Consider the following 23235-nt stretch of genomic DNA (forward strand, 5'->3'; position numbering starts at 1 on the left):
GGCATTTAAAAATAAAATAAAATTCCATTTGCTTTTGGTGGACAAATGCCACTGTTTTATCTCCAAGACATCCATGCAGTATGTATGGCCCTCTTAAATTGATTTGCTCTTTAATTTTATTTTATTTTAAGAAAACAAACAGTTTGATTGTGTTTTTTACCTGGTCCTTAATTGGAAGGACAGTGGCTAGCCAGGAACTCTTGAAAATACTTTTTGCTTGTTTTTGACAGGGGAGGGTTGCAGTTCTACTCCCAAAGTGCCTGAGAGGCAAGATGAATCTTCCTGATTGGGATGCTCTCTAATCTGCCTTTATATACCATTGCTAATGTCATGCTTGCCTTCTGATCAGTAAATTTCTCTGGAGAGATGGAGTTGCCACTTGCCTCTTCATGAATGTTTGATCTTTCTGCTTGCAGATTTTGTCTTTAATGGAACTGAACTACCTTGCATTTGAAAGAGGGCAGAGTGCTTCTCAGGTAACCTGCAAACCCTTCCTTAGCGTAATGGTATTCAGCTGATCAACTGTTGTGATAACTGTGACGCTGCCAACTCTTCCTCCTTTTGCTCTCTCTGCTGGTTCCACTAGTCCCCAGCCAGATCTTCTCAGGGTGGTGAGGACTCCATCAGCCAACTATCGTCCATCTCCAGTTTATCCTCAGCAACAACTAGACAAGAAGAAGCAAAATCTAGTTATAAAGAGGTAAGTTGATGAAGCATTGGGGAATGAGTGTAGCGCAGTAGAAATCTAAGGGGCTAGGACCATTCCTGTTTTCTCCTCCGCTCATAACAGTGGGACTTGGGGGTCATCCCGTGAAGCTGATTAGCAGGAAATTCAGGGCAAACGAAAGGATGTACCACCTCACACATGTCACACTTTCTGACATTCAGTGTAACAAGATGTGATGGCCACTTGATCAGACAGCTTTGAAAAGAGGAGTAGGCACATTTTACGGAGGAGGGTGAGATCTGTCAGCGGCTACTAGCCATGATGACTATATGCAGCCTCTGATTTTGGAGATAGTGTGGGAAGACACCATCACTCTGCTTTCAGAAGATCCCAGAGTCAGCCATTGGTAGCAGTGATTAGAGCAGCCTTCACCAGCCAGGTGCCCCCCAACCCAGATGTTTTGGATTACAGCTCCCATCAGCTGGCTGGGGCAAATAGGAATTATAGTCCACAACAACTGGAGGGAGCCAGGTTGGCAAAGGTTGGGCTGGAGGTACAGTATGCAGAGGGCACAGTGAACTGGGTCCAATCTCTGGCATCTCCATATTAAACAAAGAAACAGGTAGCAGGTGACATGAAATATTTCTTTCCTGAAAATGCTGGAGAACCACTACTGGTCAGAATAGAGAATACCGAGCTAAATGGATGGAGCGTCTGAGCCAGTGTAAGGCAAAACGTTAATGCTCTGTCCCCATCATTACCTGTCTCAGGACTACCTTTGAATTTTGATCTGTCTATGTGAGATACCTTTAGGTCACAATGGCTTCTCCTGTTGTGGGTACAGACCAGCCAAAAGTTGCTGTTCTGTAAATGAGAAGTAATGCATGTAAAAAAAAGTCATTCAGTGCGAGATTGAGGATCGCTTCCTTTGTTCTTTGCTTCTCCTCCTCTTTTTGCCTTTAAGATATGAACTTGTCACCCTTAAGAGGCTGAGGCTTCAGTTCAAGTCAGGGGAAAGAGATTATCTGGATTTTAGACCTTTTAGCTTCTGGAGCTCACGACCTCTTCGTTTAATCCAAAATCAGTTCACTCCCATTTGCCATAATTTGTTGCACTTGCATTTTATTGAGTAAGAAAGTGGTTTCTGATTGGGGGGTGGGAATTGTGCCTGATCCTGCATTTTAAGCCAAGAATGGACTCTAACTTTAAAATGAGGGGTTTTGTGTTTTTGTTTTGCTGGAGATTCTTAGTTTTCTGTGAAGATGTCAGAGTTTGACAATCTTTGTTTCTGTCTACAGATTAATGCCCCCACCCCCACATTCTGGGGTGGGGGCATTACTCTGTTAGAGGCCGCATGCCATTGGTGGCTGGAGCCAATGATTGACAGAGCCAGATACAAGTATTCTGGATTAACTAATCTAGAATAAAGATAGCCTTTCTTCTGTTTTTCACTACGGCTACCTCAGATTAGAATTCCCAATCCTATGCATGTCTGCTCAGAAGTAAACCCTACTGAGTTTGATGGTTTATTCTCAAATGAGCATGCAGAAGAATTTGTTCTGGAAAGCAAGTGGAAGTAATTTCTTTCTGACTTTAGTGTGCTATACATACATATATGGCAGTAGTTGGCCACTTTGTTCCTACAGGGGAAAACTCCCACCTGTTCTGAGACTGTATAGAAAGAAGGGGGAAAACACCTTAAAAGCCAGGAAAAGCAAGGAGGAAACTAAGAGGAATCAACTCAACTCTCATGGGATGAAAGGATGGGGCAGCTTCAGAAGGTACCAGAAACTGCCTCAAGTGAGGTTGGGGGATGCATGTCGCTCAGTTGTGATTTATTCAGAGCCCCCCTTGGGTAGACTTGGTCACTCTCTGTTTCCTGCTTGCAAGATGGAAAGAAGAGCCGAATTTACAAAATGATCATGTGCTAGACCCCTTCCTGCAACTGTTTACAAGGACAAGGAGATGTTTGGCCTGAGGAAGGATGGGAGTGCCACATCACATGCAGTTTGATGGGAGGCCTCCATCCTATTTGGCGAACTGATTCTCTGGGTGTAGATGCCTTTGTAGCCCAAACAGCAACACGTAGGCACAAGAGGAAGTATCAGCAAGCTTGAAAGAACCCAAATACCCTAGTAGTACAACTAAACGCTTCTTTTTCTTCTGGCTGTATTCATTACATAGGTGGAGAAACTGTTAAGAGCAGTTGCTGATGGAGACCTTGAAATGGTAAGATCTCTTATGCTTTGTGCTACCCTGTTTGCATGCATTGATAAGGTGGAGATTTCCAAGAGCATAACAGTAAGAGTGTGCAGCTGTTAAAGGTGACTAAACAGTGACATGCTTTTATTCCCGTAATGGGAGTGTCTGGAAATTGCATCCTCCTGTGGGGCCAACCTGGACCATATCTTCATGCGTCAGCCACCTGTTAACTTCAGTGGGCGGGGAAAGCAAAACAGCCCGCTGAGCAGAACAAACAGGTTCAGTTCCTTTAAGGAGCTACCTCCGTCCCACAAGCATCATTGCTGTGACAATGGAAACATGACCCCATTAGCAGGAAGAGCCCAGAGGTACCGTGAAAGGCTGGAAGCCTTGGGCAGAATTGGCCCAATTGCAGCATGCAACAGCCTGTTGCTGCTGAGAGCAAGTAGGAGAATCGGGGCACCCTTTCACTCCTTCCCCCCTGTTTCTGATGCCCAGGTGAGAAAAGCTCAGAGGACCAGGGGGTCAGACAAGACTGTGGATCCTGCCTCTCATTCCTGACAGGATGGGCAGAGCCCCAACAAATCACAGGGGTTTGTTACATTTGTAGTGGGGGCTAGAACAGGGGCAGTAACACAACACCCTTTAGTTAAATGACTGCTGGCAATGGAACTTTGCACTTAAGGGAACACTTCTGCGTACATAACACATTTCCTCCCCTTTGTTTTTGAAGCAGCTTCATGTTTTTCCATGCATTGCAGCAGCAGCGTGTGTGCTTTTAATTAAAAGAGATTAAAAAGCTTGGTGCCACTTGTGTTGCAGCAAATCAGCCATTTACGCACATTATATTCAACATCTCAGAGGGCAGTCTTGGTTCCTCTGAGACCTTAAATGCCAGGATTCGAGGAGGCTGCACCTCCTTTTGAACACTCTGGGTCTTCATCTAAAATGCATTAGAATTAAATGCACGGCACTAGACTCCTCGTAGTGCATTCTGTATTGATTTAAGAGTGTATATCCATGTGTAGGAAGAGCATGTGGCAAGTCCCCTGCTGGGACTGAATGGCTTCAGAATGCAGGTGGCAAAATCGTATGGTTGAATGCTCCCCCATATCAAAAATGCCCTTCTCGTTGGAAACTGGCATGCAAGGGAGAAGGAATATGTCTTAACCTTCTATCCTGGATGTGTTGCAAACATCACCATCCTGTTCTTTGCTACCAACACACAACCATTGTGCAGGTAGCTTGTATTTTTCAAATGTGGCTTTTCCTTTGAATATAAACTGAGGCAGAGAGGGGGGGAATAGATCCCCCACCCCCCACATCTCTATGTGTTTCAAAGAGGAAAAGGAAGGTCTGCGACTCAAAAGAAATACTGATGGATTAATCATGATATTTTTAGTTGTATAATTGATCAGTTTTCAATTGGCATATGGGTGATAACAATACCTCTGAAGCAAGAAGCATATGTCCTTTATTTTTAGATTATGAAATTGTATTGTAGCTGGCATCCTTACCCTTCTGCATGTGAGAAAAGAGAATGGCTCTTTTAGGATGGGTCTTGCCTTTTGTAGTTTTCCATAAGCACTTGAATTAAAAAGAAGCCTATATAGTATATTCCAACAGTGAAGTCCTTCTCCAATGACTGAACTTGCTAAATGACAATGAAATGCTGACTGATTCTTGATGGCTGTTTGGGAGGGGAACTGGCAAGTTGAGGAAAGAGAGTGCAATGGAGTGTCCTGGAAAAGGGCACAGAACCTGAACTTGACACAACAACATTTTGTTGTAGATTCCACATGAATGCGTTTGTGGGTGGGTGTTTAGCCATCCATCCATCCTGCTGCCAGTTTCCTCTCTTGGTTGATCTAAATTAAGTATTTCAGTCCAGATGTGCCTTTCATAGATGCAATACCTGTGTTATGTTCTTAGATATTCATATCCACGAGTAACTTTTCTCATGAGTAGTCCTAAGAGGGAAGTTGGGCTGTTTTTTTCCTCATTTTATAATAGTAGTATCAGCTTTGAACAAAAAGTCATGGCAGTTTTAAAGCTGTCAACAAACACATTTTTGGGGGGATAATGACTTACAGAAATGAAAAGCAACTGGGTGTGTTTTGATTTGTAATACCTCATTTTTCATACAGCGGCAGCAGCCTTGCTGCTTCCATCCTATAATTTGCAATATTTACTGTCTCCTGTGATGACTGAAAACTGCCAGAGCCCTGCTATTCTTTTCTCCAGAAGCTTTTTAAAATGGTGACAAGCAGCAGTTGACAGTAAGGCAAATTATACCATTGTATGTTTGAATATTTCTTCATATTTTTTTAAAAAAAGAAAGAAAGTCTTGTGAAGCTGTATTCAGATATCATACCAAGCCATTCCAAAGTCAGCACTGGAAGCTGTGCCTTTGAATTGGGCTCACTGTGGTTTCGCATAATGTTTGAATTGATAAATCAGTGATGGGCATGGAGCCCATGCCTTGCATTCAAAAGGTCTCTGGTTTGACTCCTAGCACTTCCAGGTAGTAAGGAGATGAGAAAGAACCTTGCCTGAGAAACAGGGGTGCCTTCAGATGTTTTCTAAAAGTCAGATAGTTGTTTATTTCCTTGACATCTGATGGGAGGGCATTCCCCAGGGCGGGCGCCACTGCCGAGAAGGCCCTCTGCCTGGTTTCCTGTAACTTCGCTTCTTGCAGGGAGGGAACCGCCAGAAGGCCCTCGGCGCTGGACCTCAGTGTCCTGGTTGAACGATGGGGGTGGAGACACTCCTTTAGGTATACAGGGCCGAGGCCGTTTAGGGCTTTAAAGGCCAGCACCAACACTTTGAATTGTGCTTAGAAACGTACCGGGAGCCAATGTAGGTCTTTCAGGACCGGTGTTATATGGTCTCGGCTGCCACTCCCAGTCTAGCTGCTGCATTCTGGATTAGTTGTGGTTTCTGGGTCACCTTCAAAGGTAGCCCCACGTAGAGCGAATTGCAGTAGTCCAAGCGGGGGACCCAGGTGGCGCTGTGGTTAAACCACTGAGCCTAGGGCTTGCCAATCAGAAGGTCGGTGGTTCGAATCCCTGTGACGGGGTGAGCTCTCGTTGCTTGGTCCCAGCTCCTGCCAACCTAGCAATTCGAAAGCACGTCAAAATGCAAGTAGATAAATAAGAACCGCTACAGCGGGAAGGTAAACGGTGTTTCTGTGCGCTGCTCTGGTTTGCCAGAAGCGGCTTTGTCATGCTGGCCACATGACCTGGAATCTATACGCCGGCTCCCTCGGCCAATAATGCGAGATGAGCGCGCAACCCCAGAGTCGGTCACGACTGGACCTAATGGTCAGGGGTCCCTTTACCCTTTACCTTTAAGCGGGAGATAACTAGAGCATGCACCACTCTGGCGAGACAGTCCGCAGGCAGGTAGGGTCTTAGCCGGCGGACCAGATGGAGCTGGTAGACAGCTGTCCTGGACACAGAATTGACCTGTACCTCCATGGACAGCTGTGAGTCCAAAATGACTCCCAGGCTGTGCATCTGGTCCTTCAGGGGCACAATTACCCCATCCAGGGGTACAGAGAAAAATGCCTCTTTACCCTGGCTTTTGACACTTGTGGGTCTGAAAAATATACCTCTCCTTTTTTTCTCTGATTACAAGTTATTTTAAAAAGTTTTTCATGTTGTGTTTTAATGTTGTAACCCACCTTGGGACCTTAGGGTGAATAATATTTTACTATATATCATAATCTCTAGGGAGTGAGAAGCTATGCAGAGTCAAGTTCCACAGCAAGAAACATCCTTCTAATTGCATATTTTAATGCACTGCTTCTTGCTCTGAAAGCACTCAGAGTGTGTTACTTGGCGAGATCAGATTACAGCAGCTCCATGAGATACTTAACACGTGCACCTATTTTAAAATGCATTTAACCTTTTGACCAAAATCCTTCGTTAATCCATTGTCATTGGAAACAGATACATTCAAGACAGCGTGATTAAACGCTGGAAAGGCACAGATTTGAAACTTCAGGAGGGAATGTTTTGGGAAGCTTTGGCAAGTTGATGATTGGTCTGCTAGACTCTTTGTTGCTCAAGGTTGGGTGATAAATGCTTGCAGCTGAAGCATAGCTGCCAAGTATCCTGTTTTCGCCGGGAAAAACCCTTTTTTCCTACCGTTTCCCGGCGGTCTCCCGTATAGGTTTTTATCCCGTTATTCTCCCTTAAATCTGCTTCTGCCGGCGGCCATTTTTCCGGTGCCGCTTTGCCCTTCTATGGGCACCAGAAAATGCCGGCGCCGGAAGTCGCTTCTACACGTGTTCGGAAATGCGTAGACGCAACTTCCGGTGGCGCTTTGCCCTTCTATGGGCACCAGAAAATGGCAGTGCCGGTGCCGGAAGTAGCTTTTATGCGTTTTACGCGTGTCGTGGGCTGCCGATCCCGGATTTTTCCGCCCAGGACTTGGCAGGTATGAGCTGAAGAAATGAGTTTGTGGGGATGATCAGTCTTGTTTATCTGCCTGTGGGAAGCAGGGGTGGCCGGTGGGGGACCTGTTGGGATAATCTGAGGGATTCCTGAATTCTTGGGGTGGAGGTCTGACTAACAGGGCTGTCAATTCCTTACTGGAGCCTTGGTCTCAGTATGGAATGGGGAGGGTTATTGCACACTTCTGATGTTTTGCAGTGAACACAACTGAGCAGAAGTGAAAGCACCCCACTGTGCCTGCTCTGTGGGAATGAGGGAGGTGGAAAGGTCTTACTTCACCTCCTTTTGTGCGTCCTCACGGTGTTGTCCAGCTTAGCTGTTTTGTTGGGATCTGCCTTGGAAGAAAGTGGAGTGGAATCCTTGCCTGTCTGCTGCGATGGATTTACCCAAGGCTAGCTGTTTACTCAGGTGTTTTGAGGTGGCTGGTTACAGCCCTTTTTTGCTTGCTTAGTCTCTGTTACCTGCTGATTTTATAGTTTTATATGACTTTTAAAAATAATAATAATTTATATACCACCTTTTCTTTCAAGAAGAAATACATGGGTGGTTCACGAACAAATGGAAGCCGGCAGCAAAATAACAAGGATAAAAACAGCTTATTAAAAATATTAATAATTAAAATATACAGTACAATACATTCATCAAGAACATTAAAACATCTGTTATTTAAAATGTATAATGAACGAGCCCATTAAAACGCCATAACATCAGTTGAAGCAGAAGATTCAAGTCAGGAGACCAGGGGGGTGCTTATCTTCAAGTGTGTCTTCAAGAATGCCAACATCAATTGAGGTTTTTAGCAGAAAGACAAGAAATGACAAACCTATTCTCTTTTCTTTCTTGAGAAAAGTCAGCGTTCTTGTCTCTTTGATTAAAAATTAACTGTGGTTGAGGTTGGTGGGGTTTTTTTAAGTAGAATAAAAGCTGTTCAAGGAAGCACCTTGGTATATTCCAGCCCAAAGCCCTCCATTTAATCTTCAGCAATCCACGCTAAAAGGATTTGAGAGGCCTTGGGCAGAGGTGAGCGTCAAAGACTCGATTAAGTATGGGGAAGTCATTTCTAATTTACATCATCATTCCTTGGGAAACTGGTCTGCAGTTGACTTGTGGGAAGTGAAATGTTAGGTTTCCTTGCGTGTCTCATTCGATTTGCCAGTTACCTTTCTGAGGAAATAGCAGGAGACTTTGGACAATGTCCTGTTGAAGTGATAACAGGCCTACCGGTAAGGTCAAGTAGGCTGGAGGGAGCAAGAGGGCAGGGCCTTTTCAGTGGTGCCCCCCCCCCAGCTCTAGTTATGCTATTCCCACTGGATTGTGCCTACCTGGTCTCTTCTGCACAAGTCTCTATCAATTACCTATTCCAGATTGCCTTTTTCTTATCCGGTTTTAATTGCTGTTGGTTTTTGAAACACAATGATCTGTTTTATGATGACCTGTTTGAAATGTTTCTCTCTATGCTTTCTAAGATACTATTTTTGTATATCTTTTTGGTGAATTTCAATGCAGTCTATAATGTGCTATACGAGACGCCTGAGAAGGGCTAGGCAGGCTTCCTCAACCTCAGCTCTCCAGATGTTTTGAGACTCCCGATTCCCATCACCCCCGACCACTGGTCCTGCTAGCTAGGGATCATGGGAGTTGTAGGCCAAAAACATCTGGAGGGCCGAGTTTGAGGAAGCCTGGGCTAGAGCAGCCTAAAGCAAGGGCTGCGTGGAAGGATGGAACCAGTGGACCTTCAGAGGTCACTGGACCTATCAACCCCAGCCAGCAAGGTTGAGGGGAGTTGTAGTCCAACAACACCTGGGGAGCCACAGGTTCCCCATCCCTACCTGAAAGGTGAGCTTAATATACTCTGAGAAATAAGATTAACAAGTGCCAATTTCCAGAATAATCGGCATATCAATGTTTGAATTAAAACGCTGCCTCGAGGGCAGGGGGAGCGCCATAATTTCAATGTTCCTCCATGAACAACAATACTTCATACAGAAAATGAGATATCCAGGGAGAAAGGGCTCAAGCTTGGTTGTCTCTATGACATGGTAGTTTTCTTTGTGTAGCGATAATTTTTCACGAGGGCACATTCATGTGAGTGTCTCTCTGTCATCAGATGTAGTTCAGTCCAGGGTTGGGTTTACCACCTCAAGGGTTCCCCCCCACACACAAAAAAAGAAAAGAAATACTGGTACATTCTTTTTTTTTAAAGGGGACACTAATTTGCATGAAACATGCATATGCTAAGTTATAGATTATTAATGCAGATTTAGAAACAATTAAGGGTAAAGGGGCCCCTGACCATCAGGTCCAGTCGTGTCCGACTCTGGGGTTGCGGCGCTCATCTCGCTCTATAGGCCGAGGGAGCCAGCGTTTGTCCGCAGACAGCTTCCGGGTCATGTGACCAGCATGACAAAGCTGCTTCTGGCGAACCAGAGCAGCGCACGGAAACGCCGTTTACCTTCCCGCCGGAGTGCTCCCTATTTATCTACTTACATTTTGATGTGCTTCCGAACTGCTCGGTGGGCAGGAGCTGGGACCGAGCAACAGGAGCTCACCCCGTCGCAGGGATTCGAACCACCGACCTTCTGATCGGCAAGCCCTAGACTCTGTGGTTTAACCCACAGTGCCACCTGGGTCCCCTAATTACTGTACCACAATTTTGAATAGAAATACAATCCATCTTACCATAGTGAGGGAGACTGTGGCCAGCTGAGCTGTCTGCTTGCTCAGGCTGTTCCTCCTCCTCTGGGTTTTTTAAAATGTTTAAACCAGCGTTTGACCAGTCAGCCTTTCTAACAGAGCACTGTTCTCTTTAACGTAGGACACTGGCGACCCTAACTGCCCCAGTGAGAATAAGGCCTACAATTCTGACTCTAGAACGCCGTTTGTTTCTTAACAGGTGCGCTATCTTTTGGAATGGGTGGAAGACGATCTAGAGGAACCCGAAGAAGCCGGCAGCAGCATGGAGAAGCTGGAGTTCTGTCACCCCTTGTGCCAGTGTTCCAGATGTGGCCCTGTGCAAAAGGTCTGCCCGTGTTCCTCCTGCCCAGGCCTGTCATTCATTGTGTCCAGCTCTGAAACATCCTCCGCTCCTTGTCCTTATTAGAGTTCACGACCTCCTGAGATGAAGCTGCTCTCCTGGGTAATCAGACTCCTGAAAGGATTGAGCAGCCGCTCAGGAGAAGCTTGTTTTCCTCTGGAAGAGGCAGGGAGGGGGAGAGAATGTTGCACTTTAGGTCCTCAACTCACCTTCCTCTCAGGGGCAAAGGAAGGGGGTGTAATGGGGGCGATCCAGCCCGGGTGTCACCACTGAGGGGAGTGACAAAATGGCAGGCAGCATTCACACGGTGCCTGCAGCGCGCCCGAGCCACACATCTCTCCTGGGAGTGACGCAACGGCTTGAGCGCGTGCAGGCTCCATGCTTCCCAAATGGTCCGCCTGCTGCTCACTCAGCTGTAGGGCGGCTGAGTTAGAAAAGGCAGGCACACTCCTTGGAGGCCCTGTGGAGCGTCCTACCTCGGGTTGCCCTGCCCCACGGGCAGCTGGCCATGCCCCTGGGCGCAGGGCATGCACGCCGCTCCAGACACGCCGCTCCAGGCTTGCTCCGCCATTGCTTCCTCTCCCTACGGATGGTTTCCCTGTCTTGGCATTGCACTCCTCTTCCAGAAGTCTTTGCCTATGGGAGAGTAAACAAGTAACAAGGCCTCTGCTCTCGATTTCCCAGCTGCTGCTTTCTCCCTTGCTAACCAAATGGAATCATAGAATTGGAAGGTACCCCAAGGGTCATCTAGTCCAACCCGCTGCAGTGCAGGAATCTTTTTGCCCAATGTGGGACTCAAACCCATGACCCTGAGATTAAGAGCCTCATGTTCTACCAACTAAGCTATGAAAATCATACAGCAATAAGTTGTGATGTTTTAGATTGTAAGCCTGTGGGCAAGTCCTGTCTAGCTTGGGTTTTTTTTTAATGTGCATAGTAATTTTAGGCACTTGATATTACTACTACTACTTAATAAATCACTGTTCATAATAATGGTGAGTTTACACCAATACATTTGCATCATCTCAGCACACAAATAGCACTCTGAAGTTTCCAAGGCAGCGCTGAATTCCAGGCGGTGGCTGTCGTGGGATGTTTGCTTGCTTGTTCTCTGTCTGGTACGTGGGGAGTCAGTCAGCTGAGAAGGCTCTGATGGAATTTCCCTTTCTTCCTCCCGATAGAAACTCTTCCGAGTTCCCTCCAACGGCCTTGGAGTGAACATCACAAACCAAGAGGGCCTGACACCGCTGCACGTGGCCTCGCTCCATGGACGTGCGGACTTGGTCTCCCTCTTACTGAAGCACGGAGCCAACCTCGAGGCAAAGGACGCTCACCATGCAACACCTCTCCACCTCGCCAGCCAGAACGGGCACTTCCAGGTAATAATAATAATAATAATAATAATAATAATAATAGTAATAATAATTTATTATTTATACCCCGCCCATCTGGCAGGGTTTCCCCAGCCACTCTGGGCGGCTTCCAACAGAAGAATAAAATAATTGATTAAAGATTAAAAGCCTCTCTAAACAGGGTTGCCTTCAGATGTCTTCTAAAAATCTGGTAGCTGTTTTTATCTTTGACATCTGATGGGAGGGCGTTCCACAGGGCGGGCACCACCACCGAGAAGGCCCTCTGCCTGGTTCCCTGTAACTTGGCTTCTCGCAGCAAGGGAGCCGCCAGAAGGCCCTTGGCACTGGAGGTCTTGCAGCAGGGAGGTCTCCTCTTCGACCTTATTTATATACCACTGTATCATTAAAATATATCACAGCGGCTTACAACAATACAAAAACATACAGTAAACCAGGGGTCCCCAAACTAAGGCCCGGGGGCCGGATGCGGCCCAATCGCCTTCTCAATCCGGCCCCCGGACGGTCCGGGAATCAGCATGTTTTTATATGAGTAGAATGTGTCCTTTTATTTAAAATGCATATCTGGGTTATTTGTGGGGCCTGCCTGGTGTTTTTACATGAGTAGAATGAGTCATTTTATTTAAAATGCATCTCTGGGTTATTTGTGGGGCATAGGAATTCGTTCATATTTTTTTTTCAAAATATAGTCCGGCCCCCCACAAGGTCTGAGGGACAGTGGACTGGCCCCCTGCTGAAAAAGTTTGCTGACCCCTGCAGTAAACTCATAAAAAGTTAAAAGAAGACCATTGCATTCTTAATTGCTTGCATATTCCGCCTGGCGAAATAGAAGAGTTTTCAGCAGGCATTTAAAAGCTTGCAGACAAGGTGCCTGCTGAATCTCTGCTGGCAGGATGTTCCACAGCATACCTCCACTGTTGGAGGCAGTAAATGCTTCTGAATACCAGTTGCTGGAAATCTCAGGAGGGAAGACCACTCTTTTGCTTGAGTTTTGCCTGCGGGCTTCCCAATGGAGGCATCTGGTCACCATTAGAACAAAGGGGTGCCCTTTGGCCTGATCCAGCAAGGCTCTTCCACCCACCCAATTTTGATTCCACTTTTGCGCACCTTGGGGTTTGCCCAAGTCCCTGATAGCTCCCTTTCTGTGTATGGATGGGGCCAGGGCACAAGATGAGCACCTGCACTCACCATGGCGATAATAATCTTGCTTGTGCCTGTGCTTTGCAAAGCATTAATGTGAGTTTGTTTCATCTAAAGAAGGAAAGATTGAGAAAATGCAGGGGACTTGAACCCTTTTACTTCTGGTTTTTGCATGCATTGAAACTGTTCAGAGCTGCCATGATAACCCTTCTTTCCTTTTCCCATAGGTGGTAAAGTGTCTGATAGAGTATAAAGCTAAACAAAATAAAAAGGACATTTATGGAAACACTCCTTTAATTTATGCCTGCTTGAATGGCTGTCTAGAGGTAGCGGCCTTTTTGTTAGAGGTAAGGGACCTTTGGGTGTTTTCATGCAGTGGTACCTCGACTTACGAACGACTCGACAACCGAATTTTTCGACTTACGAATGGGGCAAATGGCCACGTGCTTACAAATGTCTCGACATCTGAAAGGAAACCGTGGCGGTTTTAGATAGGGATTTTTCGACTTACGAATTTTTAGATAGGGTTGCTTCGACTTATGAATTTTTCCATTTCCAATGCATTCCTATGGGAAATCACGTTTCCAGTGGCGCTTTTCAACTTACAAATTTTTCGACCTACGAAGGTGCCCTCGGAACGGATTAAATTCGTAAGTCGAGGCACCACTGTATTTTCCTTTTTTTCCTTTCTTTTCACTGTGGTATTTATTTTTCATATTCAGTAATCATGAGATGGCAGATCTGGCAACCTTCTGAACAGCAAATGACTTTTCATCACACTCTGCTCTCAATTTCAGCATTTTGAGAGTACATTTCAAAGGATGGGTTGCCCCAAAGCAGAGGTTTTCAACCTTTTTGGGTCCATGGCTCCCTTGACCAACTAACATCTTTCTGCAGCACCCCTGTAGGGCTCAGGAGCCCAGTTATGTCACCCTTTGCCCGCAGAACTGGCAGCCTCTCACCCTTTTTCAAACACCTTCCTCAGCCGCCTCCCCTCTCCTTGGGAGTCCTCTGGGCGGCCGTAGCTGCCATCCCGGTCTCTGAGCTGCCCCCCTGCCAAAGCTGCTCCCCTGCCAAAGAGAGGTGCCTCCATACACTGCCCCACAGGGCAGAGGCACCCCCTGGACAGCCCTGGAGACACCATTCACCTGGGTAGCTTGTAGCCAGGGCTGCTGGCAATAAACAGCTGTGCAAACCTTTGGGAAGCAGAGACATCAGAGGAGGGAGGGAAGGAAAGAAGCCAGTGTTGCCTGCGGCACACTGGTTGAAAACCACTGCCCTAAAGTATGATTGGGTAAGCTATGGCCCTCCATATGGTGTTGGATTGTAACTCGCATCATCATTGAGTGACCAGGCTGACTAGGGTTGATGGGAATGGGAGTCCACAGACGCCTGGAGGACCACAGCTTCTCCATCCCTTCCATAAGAGAACTGTGGGGAAAATCTAAGCCTCATGTTGGCATTCATTTGTATAAACTTGCCCTTAGTTATATTAAATGTCTACTGGAGATGAACTCACCTTATCATGTGAGCTTAGTGGGTTCGGATTCAGAGTGGAAGGAAAATAGATGCTAGTGCAGCTATGCAAATGCTTCTGCAAGAGCTGTGCATGGGTGCATTTAGTGCAGAGGAAACTGGATTACATAGCAGTCCCCAGGCTTCCTAGTACATTTAGATGTAGTTTCACATTTCTTCTGAATCTGGAAGGGCATCTTTAGATTCAGCTCGTTGGTCAGGTTCAGGCATAATGGGAAACCGTGGTTTCCTGTTGCGTGAAGAACTCTGCCCCCCCCCCCTTCAATTGCAGCTGCAATGAAGCATTTGCCTCCAGTTTGAAACAAGCCACCCTTTCCTAAGTTCAGGGACTGTGGTTTATTTAAAAGCAGAAGTGAAAGCTGCCGATCTCCTCCTTGTGGCAGCAAAGAGGAAGAAAAGGAAGAAGGCAAGTTCATGGCTCCTGCAGGCTCATTCACAAAATGGTAAACTCAGTGGTTTCCCATTTTGTCTGAACCAGGCTGCTACTTGTCAATGGAAAGCACAGTGGGATGAATGGATTGCTCAATCATTGCCTTTCTGTTGATACCGTAGCATGAAATGAGAGATCTGTCCTTGTCAATTTGTTACATTAAAACACATATTTCCATATTGGAAGAGCCATTGTGGACTGACTTGAGACCTAGATTCAAATATCACATTTAACCCATGAATCCTTACTCTGAGCCAACCTCACAGGGGTGATGTGAGGATAAAATGGGGGCGGGAGGGAGATGTATGTTCAGCTTCTTGGATGAAAAGTGGGATGTAAATAAGACAAAGGGAGAATTTGAGAGGGGGGCCGTCCTGTAGTGACGGAGCAGATGGGTTTCATGCAGAAGGTCCTAAATTCAATCCCTGCCATCTAAAGTTTAAGAGGATCAGATGGGAGACAGGAAATATCCTCTGCCATATAGTAAAAGTTGATACAACCTCCTAATCGGTACCATTCTGAAACACTGAAAGAAGTATGAGAACTTGCTGTTTCCGTGTGACCTCCTTTCAGTACCATCGCTTCCATATCCTTTGCCATCCTTTCTTTCCCTTCAGAACGGGGCCTCGGTTAACCTGTACAACAACCAAGGCAACACACCTCTCCATAAAGCTGTGATCGGGAGCTACGAGCCTTTGGTACGGCTCCTGCTGCAGCACGGAGCATCAGCACATGCTCGGAACAACAGACAGTGCACGCCCCGTGACTACGCTGAGCCTGTAAGTGGCCCATTTGTCCACAGGAGGAACTTGCTAGCCCACAAGTACAGTAAGCCTACCAGCCTCCGCCTGGCAGCCATTCATGGACTGATGCATTATCAGCCAGAGATTTCAATGGGGTGTGTGTGTGATTGGCTCCAGCTTTAGCCTGAAGCTATACTTCTCAAGTGACATAGATCAGGGGCTCCCTGATGGTGGTCCGTGGACCACAGCTTTAGTCTGGTGGATTTGGGAGTGTCTGTGAAGGACACTTGCCCTTTGAGTTCTATGGAATCCAAATTGTAATACAAGAAAATATAAGAAATGAAAAAACAGTAAAGAAACAATTAAAAAAAAACCATACTGCATCTAGCATGGTGTATTCCAGTTGCTACAACAGGCAAAAAAATCATGAAGAGGTCTGGCAAGACCTTCAACATCTTTCAAGTGGACCCCCTGGCATAGAGAACAAAAGTAGGAGTGTGGTAATTGGTAGGACTAGCTTGCTGATTAATGATTGGTCAGATATTATCCATCGTCCGTCCATTGTTTGACTGTAGTAAAATATTCCAAGAATCCAGAACAGTCATGATGCTCGAAAAATGTACCTGCTTCTTTATTATACACCCCCCAGCCCTTTAAAAACCTGTTTCTACAGTGTTCCGAACCACTGTTAAGTGGCATTTTCATTCGTTGTGCTGGAAGTTCTTATGCTACAAATATGTTATTTTATTATAAGTTAATTGCATTTTATCATTTTTTCGCTGTAAGCCACCTAAACAACAGTGCTGTTGGGCAGCTTCGTATAATATACAGCAGTTAAATAAAATTAAGTATTTTTAAAGTGAGAAACTACCTCCCCCTTTTGTCCCACCTAATTTAAAGAAATCGGGTATCCTTGAGCTGCTGAGGGCCGTAGTAACCTCAGAAGAGGGAAGAAAGACTGACTGCAGAGATCACGTGGCTGGGAAGAGCAGAAAAAAAAGTGAGTGTGGCATTTTGACTAGCAGAAACGAATCACACTGGAGGCTGACCTTACTAAGCAGGCGGAGGGCTGGTGGGCTGAACAGGGCAAGGAAGCTCATTTGCTGCTGTGCCAGATGAAAAGGGTCTCTGCCTTCTCTAGTTGCCTTGATATATGTGTTATTTTCTGAAGAGCTTTTTCCAAAATCAGGTTTAAAAAGGGAGCTGTGATGATGGGGGGGGGGTAAACCTCTGTTCCACTAGCTGGTGTGGAGGGAGTAGTTTGAAAGGCTTGCTTCTTGTTTTTCTTTCTTCAAATGTCTTTCTTCAACACTGATAAGCCTGCAAAGACGTTTACAACTTGCCAGTTAGCTAGAATAACCACCTCACGCCCTGTGGACTAGCCCTGTGGACTAGCCCTGTGGCTTTTTTTGTTTTTGTTTTTTGGATTGCAGTAGGCTTAGCACATACAGGCAAACTCCTTAGCTTTGGTAATGCAAAGACTGCAGCCCAACTTGGGACTTAAGGTTCACACAATTAAAAAAAAACAAAAAACAGAACGTAGGAAGCTGCCCTATACCAAGTCAGACCATTGGTCCATTTACGGTAGCTCCAGGGTCTCAGGTAGAAAAAGGCATCACCCACTACTTCAGATCCTTTTAACTGAATACACCAGGATTGAATCTGGGACCTTCTAATGCAAAGCATGTTCTCTACCACTGGGCTATGTCCTTTCCCCAGTGCTGGCAAAAGGGCTGCTTTGGCTACTCTGCTCAGTTTTTTTGGACAAGAACCTAGGAATGTGCCAGGGCTAGCTATTTTCCCATTGTCTGCCAGCAGCTCCCTAGGGCAGTGACGGCCAAACTTGGCCCTCCACCTGTTTTTGGACTACAACTCCCATCACCCCTAGCTAACAGGACCAGTGGTCAGGGATGATGGGAACTGTAGTCCCAAAACAGCTGGAGGGCCAAGTTTGCCCTAGGGTCTCAACCGGAGAGCTTTGCCATCACCTGACCCTCCTTATTGGAGATGCAAATCAGGTGCCTGATCCCTGCCTAATGCAGGTAGATGTTACCTAATGCACTTTGTGCCAACACCTGGGGTCAGGTCAGTCCTAGGAGAGCTAAATACCTTTGTTTTCCCATTGTGTAAGCAGAGATTGTCACTGGCAGCTTAAATAATTCTAAGCTTTCTTTTTTAAAAAAGAACAGGAGCCAGCCCTGATCCGGTGTTGTTACCTGGGATGGGCAAGGCTCTGTCTTTCCTTTTATAGCCCCATCCAGTTTACTCCAAGATGATTGTTTCCTGCCCTAAGTGGGAATGATTGACAACAGCCCAGTATTCTTGCTAATGTAATTTCAATCCCCGCAGGGATATTTTTGCACCTGCTGTTTTCTGCAGCCAGCACTAAGGAGCTGATCCTCATGAAGTTTATTCTAGGAGACCTCGCCATAAGAAGGGGTTTTTGAAAGGCTTGGGAGTGGGCTGGGTGGTGATGCGGGGGCCACATAGGTTGCTTCATGGCCCTCTGCTCAGCCTGTATGTTTTGCAGATGGCCATGTGAATGTATGGAGTGCAGCATATGCTAGACAGGGTGCTATGTCAGACAAAACCAGTTTCTGGGTTTGGGGTGATTTTCATGTTCTGCAGGCAGCAGAATGAGGTGGTCAAATCACCTGCACTGGCAGAATGGACGGCATCACTCCTGGGTGCAGGTGAGAATGCCTTTATTAAACACATATTCAAACTTCCCTGCATATAAGGGAGGAAGGTTTGATCTCCCCTCCCCTGAAGTGGTGCAGTCCATTCTTCTGATTCAGTTCCCCCCTCATTCTTCCCGATGCCTGAGTTCAGCCGCAGACCGGATCTTGGGATTCTCGACCCGCTGTAGCAATGATGCCAAGCTGAAGGTGGCTTTCATTCATTCTTAATTCAGGATTGTGTGGACTTGATTGCTAAAGAAGAATGCCAATTTAATTGCTTTCGTTACTTAAACCTGCAGTCAGTTTTAAATCTCCCGAGATAGCAGACGATCTCGTCGCCCGGCGTCTTCAGCTGGTCCAGTCAATCAACCGCTTTAACAAGTAAGCTTCAAAAACTGCCTTCCGAGTACTGCCTGCCAGGACTGCCAAAGCATCAGGTAACACTGCATGCAGTCTTCAATTGGGCTGGAGCTGCAGGATGTCTTCCAAGCCAAACTGGTGTGGTGGTTAGTGTCAAACTAGGACCTGGGAGACCAGAGTTCAAATCCCCACTTGACGGCCATGAAGCTCACCACTTTCCCTGCCCACCACTTTCCCTGCTCACTGGGCTTGCTGTGCCCACCACTTTCCCTGCTTTCCTTTATAACGGGGTTGCAGGGGGAGTGTCACTGGTGGATCAATGCCTTTGATTGTGCAGAGCAATGTAGCACCTGCTATGCATTTGAACAGTGCTTGCCTATGTCATGCCGATCTAAACATTCCATATTTTGATGGAAACCGTAACCTGAGTTTGAGGTCTTCATCTGAGCAGGAGCTGGAACAGGCTTTTTGCCCTTTCATTTAGCCCTTCCGTAGTATAAGCCAACACACTAGGAGGTACTTCAATTAACTATTGTTTCACCTTTTGTCCAAACTGAAAAAAACTATGGTTACTAGCATCAGAACAAACCAGGGTTTGAAGTTGGTTCAATTACATTGGCTTATTCAATGCTGGCAACCAGTTTCCCCTTATGACACACCATTTGGCTGAAAAGCCTTTGTGGTTCTCTTTTGGTTCCAGCCTTTGCATAGGGCACCTGGTTAGTGAATCCTAAAATATAGAAAGGGAGACAGAAAAGATTTTCAGTAAATAGGGCCGCATCCAAAGGTGCCCCACGGGAAGTGACATTCTGCGAATATGGGGAGCTTCGATCCTGTGGAGGCTCCTGTAAATGGATCAGAGTGATTTTTGCTGATTTTCCTCTGCCACTCCTCCACAGCTCAATTTAGAAAAGTTCCCCATCCCTCTGAAGGGAAATTGCCAAAGTTGCCTCCCTCCATATCAGCTCGAAGGAGCTTCTGTTGGACCCCAAATGGAAGGGCACTTTTGAATCCAACTCATGATGTCCCAGCCATGTCCAAGTGCATAACAGTGACACCTTCACTGCTTAGGTAGGACTGACTTCGTTTAAAGAGCCTGAGCACCTGCAAAGAGGTCAGGTTGTACAACACTCTGTGACGCCTCAATTAGTGGCTGGAGAATAAAGAATCCAATACGCAAGCTGGCTGTCCCCAATTTAGACTGTTGGAAAAGTGGCTGATGTTCCTAAGGGTAAATTTAAATGACTTGTCTTCTGACCTTTGTACGTTTAGACGCCAAAGGACAACTCATGACATTTATACCCCAGGAAGGTCAAGTATTAAGAATTTTCAGCAAAGGCAACGGAGCAGGTTTTGTTATTGAAATACTGCCACCTAGTGGCTGGCAGAGATACACTGCTGTAATAAGCGACTTGTACCAAAATGTAACAAGTTTCTGTTAACCTTGTTTGTGTCTTTAGGTCAAAAGACTTGCGAAAAACTATAACGAGAGATAAAAGTGTCCCTAACTTTAATGATGAATTACTACACCAGGTAGGAAGACAGGTTTGAAATGAAGGGCTTGATTTTTTTGACTTTTTTATTTCATAAAATGTATATACCGCTTGGTTGTAGAAAAAACCCTCAAAGTGGTTTTAAAAAATTGCAAACTGAAGTAAGTGGTGGCTGAGATTCTTGGGGTGTTAGTTCTACAAATGTGCTGGATATCTGGTATCTGGTGATACCAGATGACGTCAAAGTGCAAGATAGATGTTGTATAAGCTATGCCACGGCAGCTGCGAGAGTATTGATCGTGAAAAGTTGGAAGTCCACAAATGTCCCAGAAAAAGAAGACTGGCAACAAAAATTATATAATTATTATAATCTGGCACTGAAGTATGAACAAATTAAAGGAATCAAATCCGAAGATTCAAATAACAATTGGAAACCATTCTTAAATTACATAAAAGATATATTAGAAAAACCAAATCTCATATCAGATATTTAAAAGTTCTACAAACAATCAAGGATTTTGATAGGATACAACAATAACATACATAAAGTATGAAAAATTAATAGAAAGTTAAGGTTTAAATAAATTAAAATTAAGGTAAATAAGAAAAATAGTATGTAGAGAATATTGAAGGAACAATAAGGGAAAAACTCAGAAACGGTTGAGAAGTTGACGGGGAAGGTAAAGGGAGGGAGGGCATAGGGTGGGGAAGGGGTGGGAAAAAATGTGCTGGATATGCAGCATAATAGACAAGAGTCTATGGCTGGGGAGACCTGATTTCAGACCCCAACTTGCTACGGAGTTGGTAGCAGTCATACACACTCACCTGGCCTGTTATGAAGATAAAAATGGGAGAATCCCGATGTCTCCCACCGTGACCTAGCCTTGGGAGGAAGGGCAGGACATAATTCAGGTGTGCCAGCCATAGGCCCTTCCTCAACATGGAATGCCTCTTATTTGAATGATCCATTCCTTCTTCCCCTATATTTTTAGTTATCTAGTGGAGAGGTCCAGTAGATTAATTGGTTCAGAAAAAGACAATTAGGTTGGTCAGGGATGAGAAAAATAAAATAAAGATAGTGGTTAAAGATATTGGAGGCCGTGGTAGGGGGGGGGGGGGTAGGCACGATAGCACTTTAAATCCCTGAAAGGCTTTCACAAAGAGGAAGGCAAAGAGTTGTTTTTTGCTGCCCCAGAAAGCTAGACTTGACCCACTGGGCTGAAGTTACAGGAGGGTAGCAGCTGATTAGGAGGAACTTTTAATGGTATTTGCTTTAGATTTATCTGCCAGATAAAAATAAAACTTCTTAACAGTGCTTTTTTTGTTTGTTTTAATCCTCAAGTTAGCTATTAGGAGCTTTGATAAGAGCAAGCTAAAGCCCGTGGATCCTTTAAAACAAAGCAGGATGCAGATCCTTGACTCCGGCAGCAGAGGGGAGCCCACACTGGATGAAGTTGAGTCTGATGTGGAAACAGCACCTCTTAGAAGTAAACTAATGCACCGGAGACACACGGTTAATGTGGCCCTTTCAGATGCAGATGACATCCACAATTTATCCAGAGATCCCCAAGTTTCTTCACTGGAAGGCTGCTCCGATGATTGATGCTTTCAAAAACACTGGCAAGGAAGCAAGTTTGTAACCAAAAACAGCAGCAGCAGCAACACCAATTGGCGTCAGTTCCACTCCCTTCAAGAATCAAAGAATCCTTAGGAACAAGGCATTCAAAACTGCATTGTGAAGACTGGCAGGAAGAGGAACCTCTCCTCTCTCAACCAACAGAGTTTGCAGTTGGAGACAGAAGTGCTGTTTATTTGCAGTTGGATCCACAAAACCCAACAGGTGTGATCCATTCTAAACACACACACAACTGAGATGTATATTGAGATATCAAAAACTATGAGACACATTAGTCTGTACTTGAACTCTTGAAATCAGATATAACTGTAAGGGGTGTAAGTTTGGAACAGAATACCTATGGGACTTCCAAGGCCAACATGATTATAGTTTGAAAAGATAGCTGTTTCTTTCCATTTTTGCACTGCTAGTTTGCACCAGTTGTTGAAAGGAACTGCACACACCGGCAGCATAGTTTGACACAAAGGGCAAGATTGCACAGATCCTTTGGTTCTCATTTATTTTATTGAAACATGGGCCATATATGGGTAGTTGGAAGTGAGGAAGGTTATAGTCACTGTTTTATAAACAAAGGGGTACATCTTCTTATGGAGGAGAGCAGGACTAGCAGAGTTGAGACTTGGATTTTGAATCATTTTATTTTATGTAGCAGCCCACATAAGTGAACACATTCTCAAATACTTGTATCGAGACTACAACCTTACCCTGTTTAATTTAAAATAGAAAATATGCATGGCACAATAATACAATTCCACTAAATGCAATGAGTCTAGCTGGAGAGTACATCTGTATCCACCGGGTCTTGGAAGAGCTGCTTAGTTGACCTTACTTGAAAAGACACTTCCAGATTGATAGATGGGGGCACTTTTAGTAATGGAGCGTCAGCTTTTGGTAAACATTCCATTCTTTGTTTTTATTTTTAAGAGGGATTGAATTATCACTTGAACAGCACAATAACTTTTGTCAATTCCAATTTTGTTTTTATGTAATATTTGTAAACAATACATTGGGTTTTTATTGTTTAATATTTCTCTGTTCAGAATGTTAGTGCAAGGTATATAAAAAGGTAGAATGCTAGAGGGCTCCTGAAGGACAAGGAAAAGTATATTTTTCTACTAAGTAACTGAGTTCACCTAGTTTTCTTACATGCCTTTGACTTGTGCCAAATGATGGGAGAGAGAAAGAAATAGTAAAATTAACTGATCTATGCTCTTAATGTGGGACTCTTTATTTATGGTAAGTCGTGAATTGCAGCTTGCTGGTTGATGGGAGCTGCTGCCATAAAGCATTTTCTGAAAACTTTATAGCCTGTTGCTCATGTCCCAGTTTTAGCAACACAGATCTAGTTGCACGAAAGTGTGGGTGCTTCTTCTGGAAGCAGGAGAAAAGCAATGCATTCTGGGTCATCCTAAGCCTCCACTGTAAACAAGTTACCTTGTATACAATAGTGAAAAATTATCAAGTTTGATATGAGCATTGTTTT

General features: G+C 45.1%; 1 protein-coding gene across 4 annotated transcripts in view; it reads left to right on the forward strand.

Moving 5' to 3' along the window:
• ANKRD27 (ankyrin repeat domain 27) overlaps window positions 1-22968 on the forward strand; it is a 53391-nt gene extending 30423 nt beyond the window's left edge. For 2 of the 4 annotated variants that reach the window (XM_035117240.3, XM_035117239.3), the window contains exons 19-29: window positions 417-476; window positions 587-700; window positions 2852-2896; window positions 10223-10348; window positions 11545-11742; window positions 13101-13220; window positions 15457-15618; window positions 16483-16582; window positions 18563-18644; window positions 20084-20156; window positions 21459-22968. In XM_035117240.3, the coding sequence (XP_034973131.3) occupies window positions 417-476; window positions 587-700; window positions 2852-2896; window positions 10223-10348; window positions 11545-11742; window positions 13101-13220; window positions 15457-15618; window positions 16483-16582; window positions 18563-18644; window positions 20084-20156; window positions 21459-21719 (1341 nt within the window). In that variant the 3' untranslated portion in view covers window positions 21720-22968. Of the gene's footprint in view, window positions 1-416; window positions 477-586; window positions 701-2851; window positions 2897-10222; window positions 10349-11544; window positions 11743-13100; window positions 13221-15456; window positions 15619-16482; window positions 16583-18562; window positions 18701-20083; window positions 20157-21458 lie in introns of all 4 variants that reach the window. The other 2 variants (XR_015950496.1, XM_088671824.1) reach the window with 2 other exon arrangements.
• The last annotated feature ends 267 nt before the right edge of the window (window positions 22969-23235 follow it).

The sequence above is a fragment of the Zootoca vivipara genome, chromosome 6 (genome assembly GCF_965207765.1).
Source record: "Zootoca vivipara chromosome 6, rZooViv2.hap1.1, whole genome shotgun sequence".
In the NCBI taxonomy this organism is placed as follows: domain Eukaryota; kingdom Metazoa; phylum Chordata; class Lepidosauria; order Squamata; family Lacertidae; genus Zootoca; species Zootoca vivipara.